The following is a 26,331-nucleotide window of genomic DNA, read 5'->3' on the forward strand; positions in this document are numbered from 1 at the left end:
ATGCCCTCCTGGGCTCTCTTGGTGGTCACCTCCTGCCTCCTCCCGGCCCCCCAAAACCTGGCACAAGTCACCAGCCAAGGTGAGGTGTGTGGAGGGTGGAGATCACCTATAGCCAGGAAAAGGGAGCCCTGGGAGGGGTGCAAGTCAGGAGGCTCCCACTTGTCCCCCACTCTTTTCCATAAACATGTCTGGAAGGACCCAGAGCCCAACTCACTGGCTGTTCTTCAGATGCCTCCTTGCTGGCCTCAGACTCAAAGCCCCTGACCTGTTTTTCTCGAACATTTGAGGACCTCACTTGCTTCTGGGATGAGGAAGAGGCAGCGCCCAGTGGAACATACCAGCTGCTGTATGCCTACCCAGGGTACGTGCAGGGCTGCGCCCGCTCTCCAGTGTCTGTCCTGTCCTTACCCCAGCAGAGCCTCGCTCCAGTAGCTTCCCTGCCTTTGACTCTGTAAGAGAATTTCTTCAAGTACGTGTCCTAAGTAGCCACTTACTGAATCGCTGTGCTTTGATTAGACCTAGCTTGAGCCCCTGCAGAACCCCTCACCTCACCCATCCCAAGCACTAGGAACAAAAAAGCAGTAATGGAAATAGAAGTAGGGATTGGGCCCAGCCTGGGTGCTGACGGTGGCCAGGTAGGCAGGATGGACTTTTCCTATGCCCACAGGGAGGAGCCCCGGGCCTGCCCCCTGAGTTCCCAGAGTGTGCCCCGCTTTGGAACTCGGTATGTGTGCCAGTTTCCAGCCCAGGATGAAGTTCGTCTCTTCTTCCCACTGCACCTCTGGGTGAAGAACGTGTTTCTGAACCAGAACCTGACCCAGCGGGTGCTCTTTGTGGATAGCGTGGGTAAGAGCCATCCTCCTGTCACCCTGGCCCTCAATCTGCTGTCCCCGGGCCAATCGCAGAGTCAGCCTGGTCAGGGCTCCTTCAGGGCAACGTGATGTCCTCCATTACTAGGCCCCCCAGAGACACCTCAAGATGTGCTTACGAATCTCCCCAGCTGTGGCATGGAGAGCCGGACTTCATTTCACAGCAGAGGCTCCCTGGTCCTCCCGTCATTAACCTAGTCACTCACACACTCATGGGACAGTTGCGACACTCACTGCGGGCCCAGGCCCTGCACTAGGTGACAAGGATACAGAGATCCATGCTCTTGATGAAAACAGATGCTGGCTCCTGAGTCTAAATGACCAGGAATGAGGTCACTGTTCTCGTGAGAAAAGGAAAACAGGATGAGGGGCCTCTCTGTCCTGCCCTGTCCGCCGCCCAGAGAGCCCATCTGGCCTCACACGCCCCTCCCTACAATCCATAATGTGCCCCGTCTTGCCCTCAGGCCTACCGGCTCCCCCCAATATCACCAAGATCGTGAGAGGGAGGCAACCAGGGGAACTTCAGATCAGCTGGAAGGCCCCAGCTCCCGAAATCAGCGATTTCCTGAGGCACGAACTCCGCTACTGCCCCAAGAACTCCACTGGTCCCACGGTCACACAGTCGCTGTCCACAGAAACCTGCTGCCCAGTGCTGCGGGGGCCGAACCCGGCCCCCGCTCTGGCCCAGCCTGTGTGTGTGCAGCCCCTGATGCCCCAACAGTACGGACCAGAGCAGACCTCTCCAGTCAGAGAAGTATCCTGGCCTTCTTCACCTCTACTTTCTATCTCCTATGCCTCACTTTGCCCCAAGAAAGGACAGGCTGTATTTTAGGAATTCCAGACTGCTTTGGTCCTCGGGGAGTTAGTTCAAACTCTGATTAGTCTTCAAGAACTGTGTCTATTTAGAGATTTCCCACTTTGGGTCATTCACACCTTACAAAATTGAGAGCGTTGGGCCTCCAAATTGATGGGGATTTCCCTAAAAACCCTTGAACACACCCAAACCCAATGACCTGGTCCCCAACCTGTGTGCACCTCTGTCCAGTGAGGAACTGAGCATCTCTCCACAGGCATGCTGTGGGGTTTCAGATATAAGAGACGGAGGCTGTCTTGGCCGAGACAGCAGACCTAGATTCTGAGGCTGCGATTCTTCTCTCAAGGCTCCACCTCTGACAGTGATGAGTGGAAGCTGCAGTATCTCAGGGCTCCAGCCTGGGAAGTCCTACTGGCTCCAGCTGCGCAGCCAACCTGATGGAGTCTCCCTCCATGGCTCCTGGGGACCCTGGTCTCTCCCTGCAACGGTGGACCTACCTGGAGATGCAGGTGAGACAATAAAGGAATGGGGAGATGAAGAGGAAATAAAAAATCTCTAGGGAGGCCTAGGCTGGACATAGAAGCTATGATAACCAGGGTCTTTCCCAATGACCTCAAACCTGCCGCTGAACAAAGTGAACTATGCTCAGGGAGAAAAACAAAGAACGGGAGTAAATGTTCCATGTTATGTGGGTAAAGATGATCTGGATACCCTATAGAGTAGGAGCATGTGGGCCCTGATGGGACTTTCTTCTCTGATTCAGTGGAAATTGGACTGCAATGCTTTACCCTGGACTTGAAGAATGTCACCTGTCAGTGGCAGCAACAGGACCATGCTAGCTCCCAAGGCTTCTTCTATCACAGCAGGCCGTGGTGCTGTCCCAGAGACAGGTGAGAGATGAATTGCTGATTGAGCGTGATGCCATGGGAGAGAGGCCCAATCCTGAAGGAAGAAGGGAGAGATTGCTCTTGGTCCTATTCACTCCCCTCCGGGTCCCAAAACCAAGTGACCTCCATGCTCTCCTCCACCAATAGGTGTTTTATCTTCTCAACCTCTCTCTACTCCCACTGGGAACGCCTTGGTTTATTTCAGCATTAATTGTGTCACCCGGACCACTGCCACGGCCTGCATGCTCATTCACTTCCAGCTGCCCCCCCCCCCCNCGCCCCCCCCCCCCCCCCCCCCCGCCGCTGCTGCTGACAGAGATCTTTGCTAAACCCAGACTTTGCCAGCTTTCCACCATCTATCAAATTGCATCAAAACTTTGCTTGGTCAGCCTTCAAGAATTTCCACCAAACACCTCACCGATTTGTCACCTCCACCATATCCGATCTATAACCAAGCTTTGTTGATCTTACCTGTTAAACATTTCTAGAAGCTGTCCATTCTTTTTCACCACTGCCATTATCTAGTACATCATCATCTCTCATTTGGGGGACTGAGAATACTCATCAACAGATCACCTCCTGAATGCTCTAAATTATTCTCCATACAGGAGCTGAAATGATCTTTTAAGAGTGAGAAAATGAACATAACACGGCCTGCTTAAAAATCTTCAATAGCTTCCCATTGATCTCAGGATAAAGAACCCTACTGTGTGGCCTAATGAAGTTCTAAAAGACTCAGCCCTCACCTCGGCCTTCGGCCTCAGGTTGACCACGCTGCCTTTCCCTCTCTGTGCCCAGTACCAGTCTTCTTCGGTTCCCTCTTATCTGCCCTATTCCCTCCAGCCTCTGGTCTTGGCGCATGCGGTTTACCCAGCTCTCTTATCTATGTTCAACTTCTACGTATCCTTCAGATCTACACTCAATGTCGCCTCCTCGGGGAACCCTCCTCCAAGGGAAAAATTCACATTGATCCGGCAAGAGGTAACAGTCGTTGCATCTAACCTCTGTTGCCTCTGACCTTCCAATAGCACTACTAAGCACCCTTGTGGTAACCCCTACAACAAGAGCTTAATCATAGTTACAATTGTACATTTTAATTTATGTGGCTCTGTGATTGGTGATAACATTTTCTCTCAGAATTCCAGTTGGAAAAGGCTGATCTTGACTATACAGGATCCATGAAGGCAAAGTCAGTGCCTGGTCTTTGCTTGCCAACATATTCTCCCCTGTTACAGTGCCTGGGATGTTGTGGGTGCTCAGTGAACAATTGTTGAATGAATGAATAATGACACAAAACATTATTCATAGTTTCAATCTATTCTTCCAGTTTTTCTACACATTTATAGATGTCTATATATGACAGTTAATTTTCAGTATAAACTGCATATATGTGTGTGTGTGGTTTGCTAAACCACTTTTTTACTTACAGATATGTCTTGAAGATGATTACAAAGAATGCCACTCGTTCTTTTTACTAACTGCATAGATTTCCATAGTACAGAGGTACCTCGAATGATTGAAGTGTGGCAAAACTGGAGTTATCATTTCCTCTATCAAAACCTGCTCCTCCTCTTATTTCCTCCATCCTACCATCCATGCAACTTTTCAGGCCTGAAACTTGGAAATCACCTTGGACTTCTGCCATTTCTACACCCTCGAGGTCCAATCAGAAAGCCTTGTCATTTCTACCTCTTCGGTATCCCTTGAGTCCGTCTATTTCCCTCCACCCCCCATTGCCATCACCCTATTTTCAGATCCTCTGCACTTGGCACGTGCAAAATCATAACAGTGTCCTGAGGGACCTCTCTCCTAGTCCACCCTCACAAATCCTTGCCTAAAAACTGCAGTTAGAATGATCTTCCTAAAGTACAAAGCCGATTATGACAATTCCCTGTTTAAAATCCTAAATGTCTTCATAATTACTACAAGATTAAGTTCAAGCTCCTTAGAAAGGCCAAGGGGCCATCCAGGACCCTGGTCTGCCCCCTCACATTTATCACTCCCCATCAGGCCCTCTGTGCTAAAAGCATGCTGCACCACTTAGAATTTCCCCCAAAGCACTGTATCTCTTATCTGGGCCCAGGCATGTGCCTTGGATGCCCGTCTGCCCCCTTCGCATCCTATTTATAGTCCAAGACTCAGTTTAAGTACGGCTTCATCCAGGAAGTATTCTCTGACCCTCCCATTCTGGGTAAGAGCATCCTCCCTGATACTCCCAAACCAGCCTGTGCACCACAGAAAAATACCTTCCGTTGGTTTTTCCACCTTTCCTACTGAAATGAGACCTTAAAGGTATTCCTCTATGTATTCACAGGGCCTAGCACACTGCCAGGGGCATAATGCCAATTACTTGATGAATATATTAGTAAGCATATGAAATACATAAAATGATAAATAATTTTAATAATAACTAGCCATTTGGGGGTTGGAAAGAGACACATTTCATTTGTTTAATGAACGATTGTCAAAGGTGGCTGTGCCAAGCACTGGGGATGAAGTAACAAAGAAAACAGAAAAGGTTCCAGCATTGTTGGGGCTTACATTTTCATGGGGAAAGGAGCAAGTGACAAACAAGAAATAAAGAAACAAGATTATACGATGGAAACTAAGTGGGAGGATGCGGCAGGGGGCGGGGTTGCTCATCTAGAGTGGGTGGTCAGAGAAGGACTCGCCAAGGAGGTGACAGATGAGCTACAACCTCAGTAGCAAGAAAAAACGTGACGTGAAAAATCTAGAATCAGAGCACTCCAGGTCACAGGGAAGTGCCAAGACTGCATTTGGCACTGCCGTAGCACAGAAAGAAGGCCCATGTGGAGGAATGGTGGCAAACTGGTGTGAGAAATGTAGGACACGAGAGCGAGGGGGCCGGAAGGAGCTAAATCATAACGTCCCGAAGGCCCGGGTATGGATTTTATTCCAAGTGGGATGGGTAGCCATTAATGGATTTTAATCAGAAGAGTGACATGATATGATTTACATTTTAAAAAGATACATTTCTTTATGAAGTTATTAAGGGAGAAGAGTAGAAGCAGGGTCACCAGTTAGAAATTCACATTAACCCAGGCAAGAGATAACGGAGGTTGCATCTAACAGGGCAGCGGTGAAGGTCAAAATAAATGGACAGCTTTGTGCTGTATTCTGGACATTATCAGCTCAACAATTTGGAAGCAAATTCTGGTGGCTGTGGAGAGCACACATGGAAGGGAATGGCCAAAACGGAGGCAGAAAAGCCAGTTAGGAGACTTGTAATAATCTAGTGGTAAAATAACATAGAGATGACAGAGAGGGCTGCTGTATGAGAACAGATTTAAAACACAGGGAGTTTTCCTGCAGGAAGATGAAGGCCCTTTGACCTTTTAAACAGTCCTGTGACGTAGGTATTATTAACCCATTTTACAATGGAGGAAATTGGGACAGAGCTAAACCAAGTAATTTGCCCAGAGTTATACACCAGCAAGCCAAGACCTGAACTCAGCAGCCTGTGCCATCTCCCTGTGCCATCTAGCTCCTTCCTGAGGAGGAAGAGGCTGGACACCAAAGCAAACTTTAGAAAGCAAAACATTATGTCATGAAGACGGAAAGCCCTGGAGGGTCATCTAAGAGAGAAATCGGATTAATGTCCATGCAGGGCACAGCTCCCGTGGGATGGGGAATATCAGGGTTAGTGTCTGCGGCAGGCCTGATTCAGTGATTCCATGGGGCTGATTCTTAGGGACCCCGTCTGGGAGAAGTGTGAAGAGGAAGGGGAAACTCCAGGATTACAGCCCTCCCAGTTCTCCCGCTGCCACTTCAGGTCACGAAATGACAGTGTTATTCACATCCTTGTGGAGGTGACCGCAGCCCAGGGTGCTTTACACAGCTACCTAGGCTCTCCTTTCTGGATCCACCAGGCTGGTAAGAACTCTCTTCCCTGCTCCTGTCACACAGTACCCCCACCCCCACTGCACCTGAGCCTTTGTCCAGAGTCAGCAACTCTGACACTTCTGACCCGTGGGCCCGGTGGCATGATGTCTCACGCACAGAGGGCTTATGCCAGTCCCTGATGACATCCCTGTAGTGCTCATCCCCACTCCAAACTTGCACTGGAGGGAGGTCTCCAGTGGGCAGCTGGCTTTGGAATGGCAACACCCATCATCCTGGGCGGCCCAAGAGACCTGCTATCAGCTCCGATACACAGGAGAAGGCCACCAGGACTGGAAGGTAAGGTCAAGGTACACATGCCCACAGACCTCGCCACACTGGGTATTCCTGAGTTTCACTGTGCCTGTTGTCAGGGGTGAGGGTGTCCACGTATCCATGCCTAGACTTGTGTATCTGTGTTTATCTGATTCAACCGGCATCTTAATCATTCTTTGGCAATTGATACTGCTGACTACTCTTATTTAAAATGTTCTCTTCCCTTTGCCACTGGGATATCAGTCTGTCCTGATTCTCATACTACCTCTCTGACTGTACCTTTTCACTCTCCTTTCCTGGCTCTTCCTTTCCATCCTTCCTTGATATGCTGTGCTTCCTACAGACCCATACTAGACTCTTTTCTCCTCTAGATAAACACATGCGCTTTCCCTAGGGGAGGGTTTCAGCTCGCTGGTTTTAACAACCACACATTAACCATCCCACACTGACCACATGGAAAGGAACTTCTGCACCACGGGCAAATTACTGAAACTTTGAAGTCCCAGTTTCCTCATTGGTGAAATGAGAATAAAGCTTTCTGCCTCCCAGACTTACAGTCAAGAGGAATTATATAAATATCTAGCGTACTGCCTGGCAGGTAGAAGGCACACATACACACTAGTTAATCTTAGCTTCTTTCTCTACTTTTATTCTCATTTACCACATACAGAATATATACAACTTCTTACCAACTAGATCCCCCTAAAACCTCCAGGAGCATTTCAGACTCATACAGTAGTTCCCCCTGTGGGAGATACATTCCAAGACACGCAGTGGAGGCCTGAAACCACGGGTAGTACCGAAGCCTTCATGTATTGTTTTTTCCTATGTACACACACATATACACACACACTTTATGGCTTCTCGTTGGCATATTCAAATTATCAGCATCACTATTTTTGCCTTTTGGGGCTATAATTAAGTAAACTAAGGGTTACTTGAACACCATTGCCATGCTTTAACAATTGATCTATTACTGAGACAGGTACGTGGGAACTCTCAGGTAGAACAAAGGGGTAATTCATGTCCTGGGTGGGATGGAGCGGTGCAGCATGAGCTCTCAACGTGCTACTCAGACGCCAAGCAATTTAGAACTCACAAGTTGTTTATTTCCATAATTTTCCATTTAACATTTTGGGAACACGGTTGACAGTGGGTAACTGAAACCGTGGAAAGAGAGACTCTGGGTAAGAAGGAACTGCTATGCATCCAAAACTTAGCTCATCTACAGTAAAGTTCACAAATCGTGAGTACACCATTGACTAATTTGTACATGTGTATACACCTATGTAACCATCACCCAGATTGCAATATGTTATTTCTAGCACCCCAGAAACTCCTCATGTCCCTCATGTGTGCGTCAGTCGCACACATCCCTTCCAAGGCAACCACAATTCCGACATTACCATTGATAAGTCTGACTGTTGTTGAACTTCATAAAATGGACCCATCCAGTATTTCTTCCTCAAACCGATTTCTCTTCTGGACCCTGTCTCTGACAATGGCACCACCACTTCCCCAAGCCTGGAATCCTCCTTGACTCTTCTTCCTTTTGCCTTGTCTCTTCCCCCTATTCATCAAGTTGAGTTTATTTTACTAACAGCCCTCAAATCCCTCCTACCACTGCCTTGGCCTCACCTTTGACGTCCAGCCTGCCTACCCATGCTCTCAGCTCACCGAAACACTTTGTGGCCTCCAACCAAGCAACTGGCGCGGCACTAAATGTTCCTCTGTGCTCCTGGTGCCTTGCTTATATCATTATTATAGCACTAATTATCTGTATTGAATCATTATTTATTTGTGTGTATCTTTCTCATTAGTCATGTGAAAGACCCTGTTTCAGCACATTACAAGCAGCTCATAAATGCTTGCTAAATGATTAAGTTAATAAAGTTTCCCTGCTAGTACACACAATGCTGGCACCTTCTGTTTAGAATCTGTCCTTGTACTTCCAGCACCTAGTGTAATTCTGGCATCCTCTGCTGAATGCATATGATTTGCAAAAGGGCCCTGAATACATGTGTCTGCGATTTCCATGGCTTCTGGCAGGATGCGCATGTGCCCTGGCCAGTGTGTGTGCACTGGCATCTCTGTCAGGGTATACTGCATGTATTTGTGTCAGGATGAGTAATTCTCCATGCAGATGAGGTCGGTGTGTCAGGGCGAATTTCTCAGGTTGGGCAGGCCTCAGGCGGGGCGAGGCCGCGGGCAGGGGGAGGTGTTCTGTCTCTGTTGGGTATTCTAACTTCCAAGTTTCCACCCGGGTGTGTGATTTCTGTCAGTGAGGTTCTTTGAGGGGACGCGCTGGGATTCAAAGTGGTCAGATTTCGGTCCAACAGATGCTGATCTCTCGAGGACCCGATGTCCCCTCATTCGCACCTACAGCCTGACCACTTACTCGCTTCTCTGCGCAGGTGCTGGAGCCACCTCTAGGGGCCCAGGGAGAGATCTTGGAGCTGCGCCCGCGCTCCCGCTACCGTTTACAGCTGCGCGCCAGGCTCCACGGCCCCACCTACCAAGGTCCCTGGAGCCCCTGGTCCGACCCAGTGAGGGTAGAGACAGCCTCTGAGACAGGTGAGGGCTCAGCCAGGGCAAAGGCGCTCTGAGGCTGCGCACACGGAGGCGTGCCAGCGCAGCGAGAGCTGGCCTCCGACCGCACTGGTCTGCGGCTGCGCAGACGTCTGGGGAGCCCGGTCAACGAGGGGCTGGCCCAGGGCGGGGTTGGCCGAGTCTGGGGGCGGAGCCCCGGCCAGGGGTAGCCGAGGTCTGTTTTCATCCTTTAGCCTGGATCTCCTTGGTGACCGCTCTGCTCCTGGTACTAGGCCTCAGCGCTCTCCTGGGCCTGCTGTTGCTGAGGTGGCAGTTTCCTGCACACTACAGGTACCGCCCCGGTCAGGCAGGAGATGGGGTCGTGGCCAGAGAGGGGCCACAGCCTCTAAATAAGCATTCCAAGCTCTCTGGCACCCGCTTTCCGAATAACTTCAAGTCCACACCTGGGCTTCTGCAGCTTCCTGCATGTCTTTCCTGGGGGTGGCACCGCTTCCTCACACTCTAACATACCTACTGTACTGAACACTTCAAACCGCCCCACCTCCTGGCTCCTCATCTCAGTAACAAAGCGAATGTCCACCTGTCACTCGAGCCAAAACACTTAGGCGCCTCCCTCCTCCTTATCCAGTCTGATCTGGTCTGGTCATTCCACCTCCTAAACCTCGCTCAAACAATGGTCCCTTTTCTCTAGCCCTACGGACACTACTCACTGAAACAGAGCCTCTTCTCTCTCCGATTTCCCTCGCACAACCACCAGAAAAATCTCTCTGAAACGCACGCATGAATAGCACGCACCTCCTTCAATCTCTCATTAGCTCCCCAGGGTAGAGTTCGGATTCTAGAATGCCAAGCAAAGCCCCGCAAAGTCTGGCCCGTGCCAGCGATTCCACCCTCTTCCACCCTGTGCATCAGCCTTGCCAAACTGCTGGTGGTTTTTTCACAAGCCAAGTGGTTTTACTGCTCAGGCCCTTTGCACATAATGTCGCCTCTGTCAGATACCCTCCCCGGATGACTAATACCCACGTACGTTTAAGCAACTTTCTTCACTAACTCCTGAGAAACCTTTCCTAACCCTCCCCCATTAGCTACTCTCTTTGTATCCCTGTACAGACTTCTACCATAGTACCAGCAGCATTGTACTGCATTTGTTTCCTTACATGTCTTCCCTGTACCTTAGTTGGTCATCTTTAAAACCTCAGCACAATGTCTGCCAAATAGCATGCCCTTAAATAGCATGCCCTTATTAACAAATGACTTACTTATGTGGGAAAACTAGAGAAATGTCATTGGAAATTATAAAGGGAAGAGATAGAATCCATACCACCTCAGCCTTTTAACTGGTAACATCTCTTGACTCTTGAAAACGACTCAGCTCAGAAGGAACTCCTCCAGGCAGCCTCTTTTGATGGTCCCACACTGTCATCTCTCTTTGAACGTGCCTGTCTCTGCCCTTTTAATCTGATTGTGTATATGAGCAGACTGGAATGTAGCCTCTATGCAGGCAGCCGGATCCAACAAAAAAGTTAGGGGAGAAGAAGGAGTTGGTGCTGCTGAACCAAGAATATTCAGTTCCTGTCCGCTCCTCCGCCCCCTCATTTACCAGATAACTCACTCTTCCTCCCCTGGAGAGATATGAGTGAGGTCACAGAAGAGGCCTGAAATTTTGTTCAGCAAAAGTCCCTCTATGTGGAAATATGAACCTGAAGAATTGGAGGTTCCCCCAAGATACCTTGGCTTAGTCCATACTCTTCCACGATGGCTCACCTTCCCATGTAATTTAACAACAAGCCCCACTGGCTCTCTTTATTCTTTCATTGAGCTAATTTCTTGAGCACCTATAATGGGCCACACACTGTTCTATACCCTGGAGATATGGGACAGAGTGAATAGACACACTCTCGGCTCTCATGGAACTACATTTTAGTGGGGAGAGACAGACAAACACAAATATATATAATAACAACAAACAAACAGTAAGTCAAGTGTTATAAAGAAAAATAGCCCAGGTTGGTGTAGCTCAGTGGATTGAGCGTGGGCCTGCGAACCAAACCACCCTGGTTTGATTCCCAGTCAGGGCACATGCCTGGGTTGCAGGCCAGGTCCCAGCAGGGAAAGCACGAGATGCAACTGCACATTGATGTTTCTCTCCCTCTCTCTCCTTCTTCTCCCCCCTCTCTAAAAATGAATAAATAAAACCTTAAAAAAAGAATATAAAGAAAAATAAAGCAGAGCAGGAGACGGAGCGACGGGGAAGGGAGGTGGTACTATTCTAGACAGGGCATTTAGAGAAGACCTCTCTGTTAGGTGGCACTTGAGCAGAGACCTAAATGAAGTGAGGGCAGACAGAGTGTTCTGAGTGTTCCAGACAGAGAGAAAAGAAAGGGCAAAGGCCCTGATGCAGACTGTTTGAGGATACTCTGTACTACTCCTTTTTTTGACCCTCCCCTCCACTAACTTCTCTCCCCCACCTGAGGTTCAGTCTGCACTTAAGCTCTTACGTTATTACCTTGACCACACCATTACCCCTCCAGGCTCTACTCCGCCACCTCACTGCCTTCCTCACAGCCCACCTCACTGTTCTCCTCCTCCCTCCCAACACACTCTCATGCCTCAATCTCCTTCTCATCCTTCCCCCGCAAGGAGCCTGAGGCATGCCCTGTGGCCTTCACTTCCGGACCTGCACCGGGTCCTCGGCCAGTACCTTAGGGATGCTGCAGCCCTGAGTCCGGTGAGAGCACTCCCCTCCCTACTACCCACCACTAGTCCTACCTGGAGCTGGATCCTTGCCCACACAACAGGACTTTTCCAAGGCCATTAGCCACCAGCATTTCTTCCCCCTGGGTCCCACCCGCAGCCAGACCTTCCTTCCTATGCGATCTGGGTCTTCCTCCCACGGGACCTGCTAATCCAGACCCCTTTCCCTCTGGTCTCTCCCAGCCCAAGGCTGCAGTCTCAGATGTCTGTGAGGAAGTGGAACCCAGCCTCCTTGAAATTCTACCTAAGTCTTCAGAGAAGACTCCCTTGCCCCTGTGTTCCTCCCAGGCCCAGGTGGACTACCGTGGATTGCAGCCCTCTTGCCTGGGGACCGTGCCCCTGTCTGTGTGCCCACCCATGGCTGAGTCAGGGTCCTACTGCACCACTCACATTGCTAACCATTCCTACTTACCACTGACCTGTTGGCAGGCCCCTCACTCCCAGTACCCTGGACAGATCCAAACCCTCTAGACCTTTCTTTCTACCCTCTCAACCCACCTCACCCACCAACACCATATACATCTCAGACCTCACTTCCAATCCCCTTGTTGAGCCTCAAAGCTGGGCTTCGCAACACTGATCTGGCAGCACTGCTGCTGACATGCACCCAGGACCCTCTTTCCTTGGGCCAGGCTCATTTATGTGACTGTGTTCTAACTTCCACCTTCTTTCTCTCTCCTCTTTAATGCCATACTCCCTGAAAAGAAGTCTTCACTTCCCCACTTCTCATTTGCTCTTTGGACTCCTTTAATTAGTTCTACTGCCACTTCACTAATGAAACTGCTGAAGCAAAGTTCACTTCAACCTTTCTAATTGCAAGATCCAATAGATTCTTGTTGACCCTTCATTTATTTGATCTCTCTGTTGCACTTGTCATGGTGAGTACTTGTTTCTCCTTTAAATTTTCTCCTGCCTTGGTTTCTGTAGCATCACGGCCTCTCCTGGCTTTGTCCCTCCAGTGGTTAAGAGCAGAAACTCTGTAATCAGCATGAAGTTCCATTTCTGTCGCCCCACTTACTAGCTGTAGGTAAATAAAGTCTTTGAGCCATAGTTTCGCATCTGTACAACAGGGGTGACGGGACCCTACGGAGAGTTGTCAAGAGGATTAGGTGAAGTAATCTAACTAAACCAGAGTACCTAGGACCCAGTGTTTAATATATCCAAATGGTCATACTTATTCTTTACTGTTCTCTTATCCTGGCATCTTTTCCACTCCTTAATTATTGCAGTCCCTCAAGAGTCCATTCTTAACAGTCTCCAATCCTATCCCTCCTCATTGCCTTCACTCTGTGCTGACCATTCCACAGTTCTTGTCTCCAGCCCAGGCTTCTACGACAGCACCTGCGGTGCCTTATGTAAATAACGGTTTGCATACTAGATTGTGAGCTCACTGAGGGCGAGGGCTTTGACGGACTTGTTTCCCCCCACCCCCACCCCACCAGCACCTAAAGTAGCACTTAGTTTGTGCCAGTAAGCCTTCAATAAATGTTTTCTAAATGAATGAAATCATTCTGGACACCACTACCTTAATCCCGTGCCAAATGGGATTCCCTCATCTTCATCCTCTAAGCCATTTATTTATACACAGCAGTAAATGTGCTTAGATTATTCTGACTATGCATTCCCCAGACCCTGTTAAATTCTCAAATATGTTTTTGTTTTGGGGTGGTTTTTTTATGGCTCCAAACATATCCACTGTATCAGTCAGGGTCTTGGCAGAAATAGATGGCACACCAAACTGGGTATATACCGGTGACAGTTTAATAAAGGGAATGTTTATAAAAGTGAGGCAAGACTTAGGAAAACCACCAAGGAATACTGCAGTGCCCCAGGGCTAACAACAGCTGGGAGCTGGTTCTATCCCTCGGCATCAAAGGATAAGGGGAAAGAGTGCCTATTAGATCTGGGGAGAGTGGCTGTGAGAGAGGGCCACCTGGCAGCAGCTGTGGACTTAGACAGAGAGATACTGTCAGCCTGTGGGGACAAGGCAGGGAGGGAGCCAGGGGAATAAATAGCTCAAGGTCACTCTTCTTCCATCCTCCGATCTCTGTATTGGCTTGCTAGGGCTGCTGTAACAAAGTACCGCAAACCAGGTGCCTCAAACAACACAAATGTATTATTGTCTCACAGTTCTGGAGGCTAGGAATCCAAGGTGTCAGCAGAGTTGTTCTTTCTGAGTGCTGTGAGAATCTGTTCCATGTCTCTCCCCTAGCTCCTGGTGGTTTCCTGGCAATCACCGGTAGACCTTGGCTTGGTAGAAACATCACCCTTATCTCTGCCTTCATCTTCCCATGGCATTCCCCCTGTGTGTCTCTGTACCTAAATTTTCCTGTTTTATAAGGAAACCAGACATACTGGGTTAGTACCCACCCAAATGACCTCATCCTAACTAATTACATCTGCAATGACCCTGTTTCCAAATAAGGTCACACTCTGAAGTAGTGGGGCTTAGGAATTCAACATGAATTTGGGGAGTAGGACACAATTCAGTCCATAATATCCTCCCATTGGTGGAACCCAAACAGAAACCAGAGCCCAAGGGAATCCATTGATACGGGCCATATGAATCGGCCTCATGGGCACAGGGCAGGGGGAGAAGGATGAAGAGTGGGTCTGGATGGGACAAATGGATGGCATCCAGTATACTTATTTTCCATCATTCCTTCCCCTAGCCTTGTTCAAGGCTCCAACTTCACTTCTAGGGATTGAGCCCAAACTGCTGAACTCTCACCTTTACCCCCTCTCATCCATCATGTCGGGATCACTTTTAATTCCTTAATTCCATCTCCTCTTCTCTGTCTCCACGGACCTACAGCCTTCCAGTTAATCTCTCTCCTCTAGCCTCTCCACTCTCAACCTGTATGTTGCCTCCAGACTGATCTATTCATCTCACTCCTCACCTCTAAATCTTTGACGTTTCAGAACCGATCTCTTTCTATTCCACAATTTCTTCCAGTATGAGGATTAAAAGTATTAACACAACTCCAAGCACATAGTGACTACTCAGTGTGTACTGCGATATTCTTTTATTATTACCCCAACTGAGTTTTGCCACCCCCTGAATATCACCTTATTTTATCCTTCCATGCCCTTTGCTTCCCTAGATTCAAGTCCTTCAGGTGGGAGTTCCCCCATCTAACCAGCTGCTCAGCCTCTAATTATCCATCTCAAACGCCTTGTTCTCCTTCCCTCTGCCTAAGAGGAAGTGATCTTTCTTTCCTAGACTGGTAAAGCTCCCAGTCTCTATCCCATTTCTTCCTGGTTCCCCGTTCTGTCCTCTTTCACCTCCCCTGACTCTTTTGCCTTCACCTTCAAATAGATGTAGGCCTCTTGATGCTAGTATTCCCCCAGCTCCCACGCACTGCCCCGGGTCACTTTCAGATTTCTCCTACCAGTAGCCTGTGCTTACTGCCTCCACATTCTCCCTATCCTTCTTTCTACAAACCTTCCAAATGGAACCCTAGCATCCACTCTCCTGATTCTACTCTCTCCTGATTCTACTCTCTCCAAGGTCACTGGTGATTGCTTGATTTCTCAATGGCCAAATCTGACATCACTCCACTTAACCATTTTGCATCATATCAGAGTGCCTCCCACTTCAAGGTCCATGTCAATATAATCTGGCTTCTTTAATTCCTTTATTTTAAAATATATGAATTCCCTGCAGTTGTACTCTTATTTACGCTAGCCTCCTTTTTCTCTGCACGTAACCCTACTCCAGAAGCTGAAAACTGCTAGCCATGTCCTGCCCTCAGACGTGTTTGGTTCAACCCATCCCTACACAGAAACTCGCACTAATTCCACAATGCCTAGCAGATCAAGTCCAAATTCCTTAGCTCAACATTTAAGACTGGGACCAGCCTGACTCTAGACTATATTTTCTAAGTAAATGGCACTCCCCATTTACAAACTCGGGGCATCCAACTCCTTGTTTTCCAAGGTAAATGAAAACAGAGAACATAAACGCCTCAAAATCAAAGATAATAACATTAAATTTGGCCTAAGAGACCCAGATTTTTCTCTATCATCAGAGTTCACTCCAGTACTATTATTGGCTGTGTGCCTTTGGGCAAGTTTCTAACCTTTTTCTGAGCCAGCTTCTTTTTCTAGAAAAGGGAATAAGATTCCCTGCCTTAATAAGATTATCTGCCTTATGGGGCTAAGAATTAAACTCAATAATGTATGTAAACTGATTATACACAGTAGTTAGCAGGTGGCCAATAAATGGTACCCATCATTATTATTATTATTTTTATTGCTGCTTCATACAGTTCATTCAAGTCGTTTTTAGAGCACTGGGTTGAATGGGTTTCAGACCTGGATTCCCACCAATTTGTGTGATCTTGGGCAAATCCCTTTCCCGGGCCTCCAATTCTTTACCTGTAAAATATGGGTATGCTGCCAGGAGGCGGAGGGTGCACCCCCGCAGATCAAAACTAGTGGGTCTCTAAAGTTCCTGACACCTCGAAAGCCCCCAAAGGGTGAGCCGTATTGTCTCCCTCAGGGCAGTCCAGACTTATCCTCCAGATTGGTAGGTCTGCATCCTGATCCTTTTTCTTGAATATAAGGAATTTACTACTATTTCAGCCTCATTTTCCCTGCTTGTAAAACAACAAACAGAACAATTTTTTAAAACAAACACATGTACTAATTTCTTTCCTAGCAGTGTTCCTACAGGCACCAAACAGAAGATGCGCCCTAACTAGTTCTGGCCTTCTTAAGTTTCTCAATCATTTCCCCCGTCCTACCCTTGTCCGGCGGCCGACGGGCCGCCCGCTGCCTTTCCCTTCTCTAAACGGTAGATCGCTCCACGGAGTTCTGCACTTCGGTAGCATAAATAGAATACAATCCACTCGCAGTTTTTAAACGCGAAGGAATGAGAGGGTGAGAGGAATCTGAACAATGAATGGAAGCGAACCGGGAAGGCGGAGGCAGCGCAAGCCCCGCCCCCAGACGGTCCCGGCCCCTCCCCTCTGGCTTTCAGACAAGTTCTCAGGGACCTACTTTTAGTTTGTCTCTCACCCTTCAAATCACACTCCACAGCTGGACTCTCGTGAGAACTGACTTGCCCCGGAAGACCCGCCCCTAGTGCCATAGAGGCCAATGGGAGAAGGTGACGGTTGCGACGGTTGGGTTTTGAAGGAGCCAATGAGTGCTCAGAGCGGAGACTTTAAGAAGCGTAGTCCCGCACTTCTGAAGTTGGTCCGATACCTTAACCGTGTCCGGCCAGGCGGTGAGAGGCGACTTGGCCCAGCCAAAGTGGGGCCGCGGCCGTGGTGACCTCGTCTGTGAAGCCGGCCTTCCCAGACTACGGTCGCCTGTCTTTCTCCAGGGCTCGCCCGCACCCACTCCAAGGACCCCTCCCCCTCCGGACGCTTCGCTGCCATGGCGCAGTTCGTGTTCGATAATGACTTGCACTCCCTGCTGCAGCTCGACACACCCATCCCCAATGCACCCCCTGCGCGCTGGCAGCGCAAAGCTAAGGAAACCGGGGGGCCGGCCCCCTCACCCATGCGGGCCGCCAATCGATCTCATAGCGCCGGCAGGACCCCTGGCCGAACTCCTGGTGAGTGGGGTGCGGCGGGACGCGCGAAGGGAAAAAGAGTAGCCTACGTTTCCCTTCTCGGGAACCTGGTGAGACTTTGGCTTCCCTTTTCCCACCCCAGGCAAATCCAGCTCCAAGGTTCAGACCACTCCCAGCAAACCTGGTGGTGACCGCTATATCCCCCATCGCAGTGCTTCTCAGATGGAGGTTGCCAGCTTCCTCCTGAGCAAGGAGAACCAGGCGGAAAACAGCCAGACGCCCACCAAGAAGGTATGTGTCTTAGAGGACCTGTTTGTGTACTCTGCATTATGGCATCCTATCTCACCACCACTCTATGTGTCAGGAACATCAGAAAGCCTGGGCTTTGAACCTGAACGGTTTTGACGTGGAGGAAGCCAAGATCCTTCGGCTAAGTGGAAAACCGCAAAAAGTTCCAGAGGGTAAGACCTGAAATTCCTGGTTTTTAGAGGGAAGTGTCAGCCCATCTCCCGGGGCTGAGGGGAGATGCCTGTCTACTTTTCACACCTAAGACTGAGGGGAGGGAAGTGCTTGTCTGGCCTTCCAGGCTAGGGGTAGTGGAGGTGTCAGTTCTCCCGGTGTCTAGACTTACTCCATTGCCACAGGTTACCAGAATAGACTGAAAGTACTGTACAGCCAGAAGGCTACACCTGGCTCCAGCAGGAAGACCTGCCGTTACATTCCTTCCCTACCAGACCGGATCTTGGATGCCCCTGAAATCCGTAACGACTATTGTAAGTGCAGCCTGTTCCTTGCTGGATGAGTGCAAAAAGAGGCTCTGGGGACCAGACAGACGGCGAAGCTTATGTTCTTCCCTTCACTCTTCTGGCAGACCTGAACCTGGTGGACTGGAGCTCTGGGAATGTGCTAGCTGTGGCATTGGACAACAGTGTATATTTGTGGAGTGCCAGCTCAGGTGACATCATACAGCTGCTACAGATGGAGCAGCCTGGGGACTATGTGTCTTCTGTGTCCTGGATCAAAGAGGGCAACTACCTGGCTGTGGGCACCAGCAATGCTGAGGTGCAGGTGAGGCTTGGCTCTGTGCTGCAGCCCTTTTGTTCCCCAGACCCTGGGAGCTTGCCCAGCGAGATGATGTCAACATTAAGACTCAGTCTCTAATCATAATGCTTTGCTCTCTAGCTATGGGATGTGCAACAGCAAAAGCGGCTTCGGAACATGACCAGTCATTCCGCCCGTGTGGGCTCCCTAAGTTGGAATAGCTATATCCTGTCCAGGTCAGTGGTTTTTGCACAGGCAATGGTTTTTGCTCTGTCTTCCCAGACTACACCTCTGAAGTGAAGCAGCTCTGGTGGCACTGCCACAGAATCTGATTCCCTTCTTCTCCCTACAGTGGCTCACGCTCTGGCCACATCCACCACCATGATGTTCGGGTAGCAGACCACCATGTGGCCACACTGAGTGGTCACAGCCAGGAAGTGTGTGGGCTGCGCTGGGCCCCAGATGGACGACATTTGGCCAGTGGTGGCAACGACAACTTGGTCAATGTGTGGCCTAGTGCTCCTGGAGAGGGGGGCTGGGTTCCCCTGCAGACATTCACACAGCATCAAGGGGCTGTCAAGGTGAGAATGGGGCCAAGCTGGGGCCTCCCCAGACCCTCACCCGGAACCTGGGGAATATTTCAGGGAGATGGGATGCTGGGGTTGGATTGGGTTAACCTGGCACCCTCATAGTTTCCTGTCTAGTAAACTGCTGACCCCACCTTTATCCCATCTAGGCTGTAGCTTGGTGTCCCTGGCAGTCCAGTATTTTGGCAACTGGAGGGGGCACCAGTGATCGACACATTCGCATCTGGAACGTCTGCTCTGGAGCTTGTCTGAATGCTGTGGATGCCCACTCTCAGGTAGTCTTTTACCTACTCTAGCCTCTCCCAGATAAGTTCTTACTCCTTAGTCTTCCTTGGCAACTGTATCCCCTTTAATGGCTTTGCCAAGTCTGCACCCTGATGATTTCCGAACTCCTGCTCAGCTCACTCAGGAGCTCCAGACCTGTATTTTTAATACTCTGTGGCTTATCTCCCATTCCATGTTCTATAGGTGACACCGCCCTAATATGTCCCAAATTAAATTTGTTACTTCCCTTTGCTTCCCTAAAATGTGTTCCTTCTCTTCCTCTTCCTTTTATATTTTTTGAGGACAGAAACTACGCAGAAATTTGAAAAACCTTCTAAAATCTTTTTTCCTCCTCACCTAGTCACCAGTATTCCAGTTTCCTCAAAATATTATGCACGTGTGTTCCCTTCCCTCAGTCGCATCCTTCTTCCCAGCAGAGGTCCAGTGCACTGGTCTCTCAGCCTTCTCAGCCCCTCCAGTCTTCCTCTGTACTGCCATCTGGGTGGTACGCTACTGTCCTCCTTAAACCCTGCAGCGGTTCCCCCTCACCTACAGCGTATACCCCAAATCCGTTAGAATCTGAGGCCCTTGCCTGGTGAGTCTCCCTGCAACAACTGTGGCTTCTTCTCTCCCCGTTGCTCCCCCACCGCCTTTATTATAGATTTCGGTTTTCAAGCCAGAGTTCAGATCCTGGCTCTGTCACCTACTAACCTAACTTGCATGAGATCTTAGGCGACTTACTGAACTCCCTTCTGCTTGATTCCTCATCTGTAAGATGGATAACGATTATAACTCTCAAAAGGCTTTTACTAGCAGTTGGTAGCACATGGCAGGGTGCCTAACACTGGAATGGACTTAGTTCTGATTTGAGTAGTGTTGACTCTGTGTCGTGCCTACACCACGCCCCTCTCCACAGGTGTGCTCCATTCTCTGGTCTTCCCACTACAAAGAACTCATCTCAGGCCATGGCTTTGCCCAGAACCAGCTGGTTATTTGGAAGTACCCAACCATGGCCAAGGTGGCCGAGCTCAAAGGTAGGTGCTGAACAACAGAAGCCAGACACGAAAGACTACATATTGTATGCTGATTTATATGGAATTTCCAGGAGGCAGTGCAGAAAAATAAAATAGATTAACGGTTGCCAGGGGCTGGAGGGAAAGGGTAATGAGTGACTTTCTTTATGGAGTGATGAAAATGTTCTGGAATTATAGTTGTGATAATTGCACAACTTGGTGACTATACTGAAAACCAATGAATTATACACTGTAAAAGAATAAGTTTTATGGTATGTAAATTATTAATAATGTCAACAAAGCTGTTATTTAAAAAGTAGGTTGCCCTCAAAATTGGAGAGCTGTAGTATGTCTACATTCGTGTGTGGCTCTCACTTTTTCCCTCTTCATGCTCAGGTCACACAGCCCGGGTCCTAAGTCTGACCATGAGTCCAGATGGAGCCACAGTGGCATCAGCAGCAGCAGATGAGACCCTACGGCTGTGGCGCTGCTTTGAGTTGGACCCCGCACGGCGGCGGGAGCGGGAGAAGGCTAGTGCCACCAAGAGCAGCCTCATCCATCAAGGTATCCGTTGAGGACCAACTCATCACTTTCATTTTTTGTTGTTGTTGTTTTTTTTTAATTTTTCTAATAAAGTCATTTATCCCTCTCTTCACCTTGCATGACCACTGCCCCGATGGCTTTCCCTCTCCTGTGTCTGAGCACTACAAACGTCCATCCTGTGGGAGCCTTGACCGTCCTTCCTGTTTGTGGGCAGGGCTAGTAGGCTTTGTACCCCACCTCCTTCATTTACACACATACACACAGCCTTGGTGGTTTCCTCTGTCACTTTTAATGAGGACATAAGTGAATGAACAGCCTCCACAGGCTGTATTCCCAGGCTTCTCACCCATCTGACCTGTGGGAAGCAAGAGGAGGGAGCCTGGGTCCACAGTGACAGATTATTGCTGACGTCTTCAGTGTGAGGAAAAAGGCCACAAGACCCTGGTGGGGGCCAGCCCTGAGTGTTCCTCTCCCAAGTTTAAGGCCGGGAGGGGGAAGTAAGTGTCCAGCCCTTTCACTGCCCAGCTCTGGAGTGGCAGAGGGCAATCAGGCCACGTCCCTGGGGCTGGCTGGGAGAAGTGGGTGAGGAACAGAAGCTGTGGTCCCTGTGTACCAGCTGTGGGGAGGGGAAGGCTTGTCCCCTGCTCAGTCCTGACCACATAAGCCCTGGTCACAGGTATAGGTGGGAAGGACAATGACGGATGCTGCCCAAGGTGCAGTCCTGCAGTCCTGAGGCACTTAGGTGGGCACCTTGCCAGAGTGTGTTTCTCAGTTGGCCTTGACTTTGGCAGTACCTGGAGCTCCATTTTGCTGAACTACACGGGGTAGCCGCTTGCCTTTGGTGTAAGATTGATACCAGAAATTGGAGAATAGCACAAAGAAGATGGTGCCGTACATCCAGATGAGGTGAATAATGACTGGGTATTGGTAGTTACAGCTGGACATGAAGTAGTACTGGGAGATGTGCAGCGAGACCAGGACAAACTGGACCTAGGACAGAGAAAGGCAAGGGTCAGAGGGAATATTGAAAGGACCAGACTTTGAGTGGGGGGATAGGGTCAAAGGTGAGAGGATGGATAAAGGAAGGATCCAGACTAGAAATGCTCGGCGGATGGTTATAGGCCAGGTGCAGGCCCCTTACCAGCTGGATGGCTGTCATGTGCTTTTTCCACCAAAGGTAGGGTTGGGCCACAGGGCCAAGGGCAGACAATCCATAGTACAGGTACATGATGACATGCACAAAGGAGTTTACCATGGCATGGAAAGAGCCCATTCCTCCTGCAAATGGACAGTGAACAGGGTCAGGAGGGAGAGGCTTCTGATGCTCTATGCCTACCTCTCTTCCCCCAGGGGCCTGCACCACTCACCTGGAGCAATATTTATTCCCCACCACCAGCTCCAGGGAAGCACTGAGTGGTGGAAGACATGTAGGAAGGTCACCTGTCCATCTTTTTTCCGGAGAATAAAGATCACCTGAGAGAAGAGTAGGGAAAGGAGCTTCAGAGTCAGGGCCTCTCCTTCCCGCAACCCCAAGTTCTCACATTTCATATATTCTCACCGTGTCCATCAGCTCAATGAACTTGGAGAAGAGGAAGAGCCAGGCCACTCGAACCATCTGCAAGAAGTCAGGACTGTCTCAGAACCCCCACCCTGATAGAGCCTCCCCGAACTGGCCCATGAACACAGGTCACACCCAAATTGCTCCTATCCCCAGGTTACTTAAGACCTAGCCCCCACTCCTACTTACTCTCAGTGCCTCCGGGCTGTTGGAATAGTCCACAGGGTCACAGCGCCAGGTGTAGCTTTTCAGCCAGCCAGACATCAGGAACTAGGATGGGGTGTGGATTAGACCACCAGAATTCCCTCCCCAGTCCCTCCCATTTTCTAGTTGAAGAAATGGATGTGAGCCTCTCTGGACAGGAGATTCTGTGCTCTGGTTCTAAGGCCCGCCCCTTATCCTGTCTGCAGGAATTAAAACCTAGGCATCCCAGGGGCCCACCTCATATACAATGTAGAGGGAGAGTGCCACCAGTGAGAAGTTGTAGAAAACCATGAAGCCACGCAGCTGGAAGGGCTTCCGGTTGGCCATCAAGCGAGGCCCAAGTGAGAGAACGAAGTACACATAAGTCAGGAGAATGGAGGTCATTAGCAAGGGGGACCCCATCAAAGGGTAGTCCTGAATCCGGGGATCTGTGAATAAGAATTAAAGGAACCAGGATGGGACAAAGGAGTCAGGAAGTGCCACAGGGTCCAAAGGGTCCCCACCAGGTATACAGATATGGGATCAGGTCACAAAGGGTCAAAGGGGTTCTTTGGGACTTTCCATTAGGAGAAAGCCCTAGATCCAGGGACCTCAGGGCAGGAGGGAGGAAGGGCAGGTAGACAGTATCTTACCTGCGAGCTTCATCATATCCTGGTACAAGTTCACAACCGCCTCCATCCTGTCTAATGACTCTGGAAATGTATGGGAGGGGGTGTCAGCCAGGGCTATGTCTCCCCATCCCACCCCTGACCCACAGAGAAGACACAGATCAGACAAGACAACTCCAGATGCCTCGTTGCAAAAAATATAACAGTGAGAAGAAGGAATTGCTGGGGACTAAGGGTAAGAGGAGGCAATTTGTCAGGGGCATCTGCTTCCCACACATCCTTCCTGCCTGGGAAGGGCTGATCCGCCCTTCCTTTCCACACCTTCCTCTCCTCTCTCCACTCTCTGCTCTTTGAAGATTTGTACTCCGTGATCTCCCCTCCCATCCTCCTCCACAAGAAAACTCTCAATTTTGATCTCTTTCTAGAAAGTCTTACATCTCACCAACAGGGAATTCATCTCCAGAATGAACTGCCTCTCCCTCCCTCACCAAAGCCTCTCACCTCTCCAGCTCTGGGCCTCTCTTCTCTCCAGGGATCCTCCCCTTCAACCTCTTCTGGCCCATTTCGTGAAGCTCATCTTCTGAGACTGTCCCTCAGGACTCTCACTCCCTGTCCCTCCTGTCCTTTCCAGGACTCGCCTGTCCCCAGGGTCCCTCCTCACCCCTGGTGGACTCTCACTTCCCAGCCCCTCCTGCTCACCCTGTCCCTTCTGTCTGTTCTAGGATGCTCACCTCCAAGTCCCTCCTGCTCACCCTGTCCCTTTCATCCATTCTAGGGTGCTCACCTCCCAGTCCCTCCTGCCCCTTCCTCCGCTCCCCTCTGGGGACACTGCTCCCTAGGGCTCTCCTCTGCCCTCCTGGGCTCTCACCTCCAGCCTCTCGGCTCCTCTCCGGTGCTCTCCTCTTGCCCTTCCTCTCTGGGAGTCTGGCTCTTTGAGACTCCTGCCCTGGCAGCTCCACCTGTCTGACTAGATCTGGCAGCAGCCCCGCCCTCCGCCCACCCCGCTGCACTGCACATGGGGTGGAGGGTGGGTCTAGGCCACAGGTCAGTGCCTGGAGGAGCAGGACCCACGAGGATTGAGAAAGCCAAGTAAAGCTGGGACTCATCACCCACCCACCCACCCCAGACCAGCCAGATAGGCTAAGGTTCTACGTTTTGAACCACAAACCTGCCAGAGCTCCAGCCCCAACCCAAACCTTGGCCCAAAGAGAACTGCCAAAAATGCACACCCAGTATCTTCTAAACTAGCCACAAATTCTCAGTCTGTCCTACTTCAGAATGGGTACAATCACCCTGCTCTCCCAGGGAGGGGCAGGGATGCCAGTGGCATGTGAGGAGGTGGGGGAGTGGGGGAGGTCTCAGGAATCTTCCCCTCCCTCAGGGAGGGGTCTAATGAGCTAAGTCCTCTCCCCCTCAGAGCCTGAAGGAATGTTGAGGGAGGGCTCTCTGGGACACGGAAGCCAGACCCAGAGGAGCCTGGTGCTCCGAGGCAGTCCCGGAGGGGCAAGGCAGTCCCCAGGCACCCTGGGCAGATGATGCTCCGAGAGCTGGCACTCCAGTCGGCCAGGTTCCTCCTAGCCAGAGAACAACCTGTGCAGGTACCAAGCGAAGAACACACCTTCTGACACATCCACTGAGGCTCAATACACACCCCTCACACACTCGCTGGGCACGCAGCTCACAGATGCTCCCCAACCTCCATGCCAACCCCAACTGCCACACCGCAATGAGGCCCAAGTCTGCCCATACACACATCCACTCACACAGACCTGCCTCTCACACAGCTCTCCCCCACCCACCCATGACGAACTCACCAATGGTTAGCACACACAGAGCCCACACACCTCCTGCTGGCAGCAACCTCCCTCCTCTGGCACACCACCCGAAGGAGCCTCCATGGATTCTAACATGCCTAGTTTCTAACACTCAGACCTACTCTCACCTGCTCCAAACTACATCCACACTAGAACACATCTAAGGTGCTCACACATCCTCCCTCATAGGTCCTGCATTACCATGCGCAAATGCTCATGTTCATACATATGTGAGTCACAATAAGTGTGGTCACACACATAAACTCATACAGCCCCCTTAGCGGGGAATGACTAGAAAACCACTCACACCACACACTGGCAACACACCTGCCCTAGGTGGAGCATACAGTTGTCTTTTCACAGATGACAGTCATCCTTCATTCATTCATTCACAATAACATTTGCGTTGGCTGCCTAGTCTGTGTTAGGGCCTGCCTGAAAAGGCATAGCATGTGCTCTACGCTACGCACAGTTCCTCCCTAACCCATGTGAGTTTCCCAGCCTGTTATCTCTCTCAACCACCACACAGGCACACAGGCACACACGCACGCACCCTGGAGGTCAGGAGCGGTTCGAGGCTACTGGAAAGGACCTCTCTCCCAGCCAGAGAAGAGTCTGGGTGTGTCCCTGGTAGGGGGAACTCAGTCCATTTCTTCCTTCCTTTAAGATGGATGGAAGGGAAAAGGAGACAGGCGGAGGAAGGGGGGGGGGGTAGAAGGGAGGAGGGGAGAAAAAGGAAGGGACAAGGAGGGGACAAGAGGGGACAAGGGTAAGACCAGGAGGTGGTGGAGGAAGACCTAGGTTTGAGTAAATGAGGTCCACCGGACGGAGGGAGGTTGCAGGAGAGGCTCAGCCCCAGAGAGCTGGGACCTCCCACCCACTCTCCCCAGCAGCAGCCTCGCCCACAGCCTGGGCAGGGCAGAGCTGGGCAGGGCTGGGCCAGGCCAGCCCGGCAGGGGCCCCGGGCACGTGGAGCGGCTGCCTAGGGGAGGTCCAGACTCACCAGTGGGGGGCCAGGCAGGCAGCAGTGGAGGGCTCGAAGGGAGCAGGGCCAGAGAATAGTCCCCAGGGCCAGCCTGCCTGCCACTTCCTCATCTGCTGGGCCGACTTTCTGTCACCAGAGGG

At 50.4% G+C, this 26,331-nt stretch overlaps 2 protein-coding genes across 5 annotated transcripts; one reads left to right on the forward strand and one right to left on the reverse strand.

The window, feature by feature from the left end:
- Window positions 1–21,148, forward strand: LOC119003330 (cell division cycle protein 20 homolog). Of its 2 annotated transcripts, XM_037069595.1 has the most exons (12): window positions 1–79; window positions 229–361; window positions 668–846; window positions 1,334–1,623; window positions 2,030–2,192; window positions 2,447–2,573; window positions 6,283–6,464; window positions 6,628–6,770; window positions 9,161–9,320; window positions 9,530–9,626; window positions 11,937–12,024; window positions 12,234–13,551. In XM_037069595.1, exons 1-12 carry the CDS (start codon window positions 1–3, stop codon window positions 12,519–12,521), a joined length of 1,929 nt encoding a protein of 642 aa, XP_036925490.1. In that variant the 3' UTR covers window positions 12,522–13,551. The 2 variants fall into 2 exon arrangements, with proteins under 2 accessions (XP_036925490.1, XP_036925491.1); XM_037069596.1 differs by lacking the exons at window positions 1–79; window positions 229–361; window positions 668–846; ... (7 more) ...; window positions 11,937–12,024; window positions 12,234–13,551 and adding exons at window positions 17,194–17,283; window positions 17,383–17,616; window positions 17,717–17,865; ... (6 more) ...; window positions 20,383–20,500; window positions 20,876–21,148.
- A 140-nt stretch (window positions 21,149–21,288) lies between these two features.
- On the reverse strand, window positions 21,289–26,331 carry ELOVL1 (ELOVL fatty acid elongase 1). 3 transcript variants are annotated; one of them, XM_037069598.1, is made up of 8 exons: window positions 26,210–26,331; window positions 23,417–23,476; window positions 23,022–23,212; window positions 22,770–22,850; window positions 22,581–22,637; window positions 22,390–22,495; window positions 22,164–22,300; window positions 21,289–22,012 (listed from the first exon to the last, which is right to left on the reverse strand). In XM_037069598.1, the coding sequence occupies exons 2-8, from the start codon at window positions 23,460–23,462 to the stop codon at window positions 21,791–21,793; spliced, it is 840 nt and encodes a 279-aa protein (XP_036925493.1). In that variant the 5' UTR covers window positions 23,463–23,476; window positions 26,210–26,331; the 3' UTR covers window positions 21,289–21,790. The 3 variants fall into 3 exon arrangements, with proteins under 3 accessions (XP_036925493.1, XP_036925494.1, XP_036925492.1); XM_037069599.1 differs by lacking the exon at window positions 26,210–26,331 and adding an exon at window positions 25,760–25,875; XM_037069597.1 differs by lacking the exon at window positions 26,210–26,331 and adding an exon at window positions 24,261–24,466.

The sequence above is a fragment of the Sturnira hondurensis genome, unplaced genomic scaffold (assembly GCF_014824575.4).
Source record: "Sturnira hondurensis isolate 20B ecotype Veracruz unplaced genomic scaffold, ASM1482457v3 Scaffold0018725, whole genome shotgun sequence".
Taxonomy (NCBI): Eukaryota; Metazoa; Chordata; class Mammalia; order Chiroptera; family Phyllostomidae; genus Sturnira; species Sturnira hondurensis.

Excerpts from the sequence above, each read along its gene's own strand:
- ELOVL1 (XM_037069598.1), bottom strand. The coding sequence starts at position 23,462 with ATGGAGGCGGTTGTGAACTTGTACCAGGATATGATGAAGCTCGCAG. Across the intron at positions 23,213-23,416 it reads GGATATGATGAAGCTCGCAG|ATCCCCGGATTCAGGACTAC; the intron begins GTAAGATACTGT and ends TCTTATTCACAG. Across the intron at positions 22,013-22,163 it reads ACATGACAGCCATCCAGCTG|GTCCAGTTTGTCCTGGTCTC; the intron begins GTAAGGGGCCTG and ends TCTCTGTCCTAG.
- LOC119003330 (XM_037069595.1), top strand. The coding sequence starts at position 1 with ATGCCCTCCTGGGCTCTCTTGGTGGTCACCTCCTGCCTCCTCCCGGCC. Across the intron at positions 80-228 it reads GGCACAAGTCACCAGCCAAG|ATGCCTCCTTGCTGGCCTCA; the intron begins GTGAGGTGTGTG and ends GCTGTTCTTCAG. Across the intron at positions 12,025-12,233 it reads ATGCTGCAGCCCTGAGTCCG|CCCAAGGCTGCAGTCTCAGA; the intron begins GTGAGAGCACTC and ends GGTCTCTCCCAG.